We start from the raw sequence: 4,679 nt of genomic DNA, 5'->3' as shown, positions 1-4,679 counted from the left end.
TCAATGAAAATGTCTGCACCCTCCTTTAATGAGGATGTCACTGTTACTGTAGGACCTTTTAATGATCACACGTTTCTTTTGAGAATAAAGCAAGTGCTTTACATCACTCAACCCACTTTGATTCTATTTCAGGCTGTTTAGTTAGTCAGAGGGATTTCATGCCAAAAGTGCAACTCTATTTCTATCAATGTGTGCATTTCCTCTTATGAATGCTTTACGGTGTTTATTTTCTTTGTATTCACACAGCAGTGTTGCTGGGGTTTTTAAACACTGTTCGTACTGAAAACAGACACACAACTTGTAGAACCAAAGACTTCAGGCTTTTTTTGTACACCCTGGTTAATGGTCTTATATCCATTCGCTGGTGTCTGCTGGTGACCAAAACACTGCTGTTTGTTTGATTTTTTTTGTTCCACTGTGACACTAAAGGGATGAATCTCTCCATCTGACATACTTGCATCAGTGCATGTACAGCAATAGATGGCTAGGCAAGCTAGTTGCTTGGCCACCATCCTCCTACCTTCCTCCTGCAATGAACTCTCTCTTGTTCTACTGGAGCTCAGAGGTGAGAATTAGAAAATATAAATCACACAAATTTGCCTAAATAGTTTTAATATGCTCTCTCTCTCTCTCTCTCTCTCCCCCACCCTTTCTCTCTCTCTCTTTCTCTGTCTCTCACGTTCTCTTTCTGTCTCTCTCTCTCTCTCTCTCTCTCTCTCTCTCTCTCCCTTTCTCTGTCTCCCCTTTCTTTCTTTCTCTCTCTCTCTCTCTCTCTCTCTCTCTCTCTCTCTCTCTCTCTCTCTATCTCTGTCTCCCTTTCTCTCTCTCTGTCTGTCTCCCTTTCTCTCTCTCTCCCTCTCTTCTCTCTCTCTCTGTCTCTCCCTCTTTCTCTGTCTCTCCCTCTCTTCTCTCTCTCTCTGTCTCTCCCTCTTTCTCTGTCTCTCCCTCTCTTCTCTCTCTCTCTGTCTCTCCCTCTTTCTCTGTCTCTCCCTCTCTTCTTCTCCCTTTCTCTCTCTCTCTCTATGATATTTGATCATCCTATCATGTGAAGTAAAAAAAATACAGTCCCTATTGTATCCCTGGAAATGAAACAAAAAAAAATAAGCGTACAAAATAAAAGGTCCAATAAGTAAAAGTACAAAGTAGGTGTAGTTTGTAGTTTGTAATAAACCAGTCACTCAGTGCCTCAATAAACTGATCAGGGTGCGTTTCCGCGTTTGTCATCCAAGTCACCATGGCGACAGCTTGGGGGCGGGGCCTCGACTACAGCTAAACCCAGCAGCTTTTTCTGCTCTATCATTAACACACGCTTCTGTAACGGCGTTTGGTCACATCGACCTATCATCATCACTAACGTTTCAGCCGGAATTCATCTGGAAAGGATCCATTTTGGCGGAGAACAGAGAGCATGAAACCGACCTCCGCTGGTAAGGAGGAATCTTGGGTCTACGCAGAGAGTAGGATTAGTTCTTAGGCCACAAAGTGTGACATAACCTGCTTTATTCTTCAATAGTTCGGGTCAGATAACGTTTTTTATAGGCTAGACTTAATATCCTGAATATTCTGAACCATTTAAAATGACATTTTTGCTCCCAAAACGGAGAGCGTCAGCTAACTTCTTAGCCTCTGTGTGTTGATAGCAACGGCAGCCTGTGTAAGTGCTCACTAAGCTACTACAACCGTGTGCTATTTACAGAATATACAGAAAATACTCACATCTTGTGCGGGTTTTTTTTTACCCTTTTCTTTCAATTTTATATTTTTTATTTTTGGATTAATATACCTCGATCACAGAGACTCTAATGATTTATTTAAGAACCACATTTCACAGTGATTCATTGAAATGATTCATTTAAGAACTACATTTCACACTGATTCATTTAAATGATTCATTTAAGAACCACATTTCACACTGATTCATTTAAATTATTTATTTAAGAACCACACATTGCCTGTACGAGGTAGTTCGGATAAGCGGTAGAAGATGAATGAATGAATGAATGAATGAATGAATGAATGAATGAATGAAGAACCACATTTCAAAGTGATTCATTTAAATGATTCATTTCAGAAGCACACATTGCCTGTACTTAGAACAAGTTGCATTCTTCTTTATATATTTATTCGTCTGTAATACGTATTGAGGAGACTGTTATAAGCAATACAGACAGATTCACATTTTATGTCTAAAATTAACAGACGACCATTCCACCTTATAAAAGAACACATGGATTTAAAGGAATATTGTGTCATCACAATGAACGAGAGAAAGACATATCTTAATAGCTTTGAAACTACTTTGGGGGTGGGGGTGGGGGTGGGGGGAATCCAATTAACTGTTCTGAAGTGTTGCATTTCCACACTGACATGTACAACATGACATGTGGAAAATTAAAGGTATGAACAGTAGATGTTATGCCATGTTGGGCATGTTGTTGATATGGTTTTCTGATTTTTCCACTCCCAGGTTTGTGTAATAAAAAAGATGCTTTGGAAATTATCATCAACCACCATCATCAAAACACCAACCGAAGGAAAACCTTTTGGAAGAGAATTGTTTATTTATTATACAGTACAGCTCTAAAGACGTAGTGTCATGATGCTATGTTATATTAGTATCCCAACACCTTGTCATATTTATTCAGTAATCCTAAACATTAGAATGGCAAAGACCCACAGTGGTTAACAAATTACATATATATATAAATCATGTTAAGTCAAGTCAAGAAGCTTTTATTGTCATTTCAACCATATATAGCTGTTGCAGTACACAGTGAAATGAGAATGTTTCTCCAGGACCATGGTACTACATAAAACAAAGACAGAGCTAAGGACTTAGAAAGTTAGTCCTAGCCACATAAAGTACAACTGTGCAACCTGGTGCAAACAGTGTAGGACAAGACAAACAAGACAGTGCAGGACAAAAGAAAACAAAAAACAGAAAATTCAAGACAATAAACAGAAACAGCAACGACCAGTGTAAATACTGTATGTTCACACAATATTGCATGTTCAGAAATACTGGGATGAACACAGTATTATAGCAGCAGTTACATGAGATATTGTAAAGGATTGTGCAAAACAGCATACAGTATATATATATATATATATATATATATATAAACTTGTTCTTATGGATAACACAATATTTCTTTAAACTATTTGTACTGGCTTCAGTCTTCTGAAAATTTAGCTTGTTCAGAACGAGGCTGCCTTAGTGGTCATCCTGACACACTGATGTAATAGCTATCCCATTTGCAAAGCAGCATAAGCACAGATGACTTCTAGTGCTTCTTATTTTGGAAAAGCATTACAGAGTTGCATGAGCCCTTGGCACCAAGTTTCGCTGGTAATTCTGCTCACTTACAGCTGAATGCCATTGAAGAAACATGACAGGCAGAAATAACACAATTGTTCAGTTAAAATACTGCCCATTGAAAACAAGTACATAAAACATGTGGTACTTTTTCAGAACAATATTAAGATAATAAAAATCATAATGAAAGGTTTGGAAATTGTCACTTACTTCATTCATGATCTAGCATGTATAGGTAGTAATGATCGTCTTTGATGTGATATATAAGTAAATAATGAATCAGTTCTTAACTACATTTATACACAACAATAGACTCTTACTTAGAAAAGATGCCAAAAATGGTTCATTTCAAAATATAGGTAAATACATTTTACAGAGGAACATATAGTGGGTCCTTATCAATGTAGTCAGTGTAGTCAATTGTTATAACCATAATAAATATCACATGTTTTCTGAAAGCTGCAGAGATAAATACATCCACTTACCTGTGTTTGCTGTATTCTTACAGTTTGGATTTGTCTTCTGCAAAGCTAAATCCCTCCACCCACCTTTTTATCATGTCTCCAGTTTTCTCATCTCCCAAATACACGACCGGCTCCACTCTGCTCAGCCCTTTCCACCCATATGACCCCTATGATCCTTATGGTCCCTGTAACCCTTATGACCACAGCCAGACATTTATTTCTCAAGGTCATCCTCAGCCCTCAAGATACTCACCATCCACATCACGCTACTTTTTCCCAAGTTCCTGTCCAGCCCAGGTAACCCTCTCCCTCCCCAACGAGCGAGGGCGAGCTGTTCCCCGTGTCAACCCCCATGAATCCTTCCGCAGTGAGAGCTCAGGCCGCATGCAGGCTAAAGGTCAAATCCCACGGGCAAACGAGGTACGACGTCGGTCACCATCGCAAGGCTGGCACCGCTCAGTGAACCACTTGGACCTGGCACAGGAGCTGGCAATGGTGGAGCTGTGTGGGCATGGCGATTGCGGGAAAGGACCATTTAGGGCGGTTTCTTTTGGGGAGAGCACCAGTCGGTCATGTGGTAGCTACTCAGGGCCGTTCTACTGGAGCTCAGAGGTGAGAATTAAAAAATATAAATTACACATTTGCCTAAATTGTTTTAATATGCTCTCTCTCTCTCTCTCTCTCTCTCTCTCTCTCTCTCTCTCTCTCTCTCTCTCTCTCTCTCTGTCTCTCTGTCTCTCTCTCTCTCTCTCTCTCTCTCTCTCTCTCTCTCTCTCTCTCTCTCTTTCTGTCATATACACCCACACACACCTCATCTGACGTATTTATTATATGCCCAAACAAACACACCCCAGACACTGTTGTACGGTTTTACAAACACAAGACATTTCCACATAATT

General features: G+C 39.7%; 1 protein-coding gene across 2 annotated transcripts in view; it reads left to right on the top strand.

The window, feature by feature from the left end:
• Nucleotides 1-1,234: 1,234 nt before the first annotated feature.
• usp2b (ubiquitin specific peptidase 2b) overlaps nt 1,235-4,679 on the top strand; it is a 36,969-nt gene continuing 33,524 nt past the window's right edge. Inside the window, exons 1-2 of one of the 2 annotated variants that reach the window (XM_060862893.1) lie at nt 1,235-1,427; nt 3,825-4,392. In XM_060862893.1, coding sequence (XP_060718876.1) covers nt 3,874-4,392 — 519 coding nt within the window. In that variant the 5' untranslated portion in view covers nt 1,235-1,427; nt 3,825-3,873. The remainder of the gene's footprint in view (nt 1,428-3,824; nt 4,393-4,679) is intronic. The other variant, XM_060862892.1, reaches the window with a different exon arrangement.

This window comes from Tachysurus vachellii, chromosome 26, assembly GCF_030014155.1.
Source record: "Tachysurus vachellii isolate PV-2020 chromosome 26, HZAU_Pvac_v1, whole genome shotgun sequence".
NCBI classification, from domain to species: domain Eukaryota; kingdom Metazoa; phylum Chordata; class Actinopteri; order Siluriformes; family Bagridae; genus Tachysurus; species Tachysurus vachellii.
This window is presented reverse-complemented; position numbering and strand designations above follow the sequence as displayed.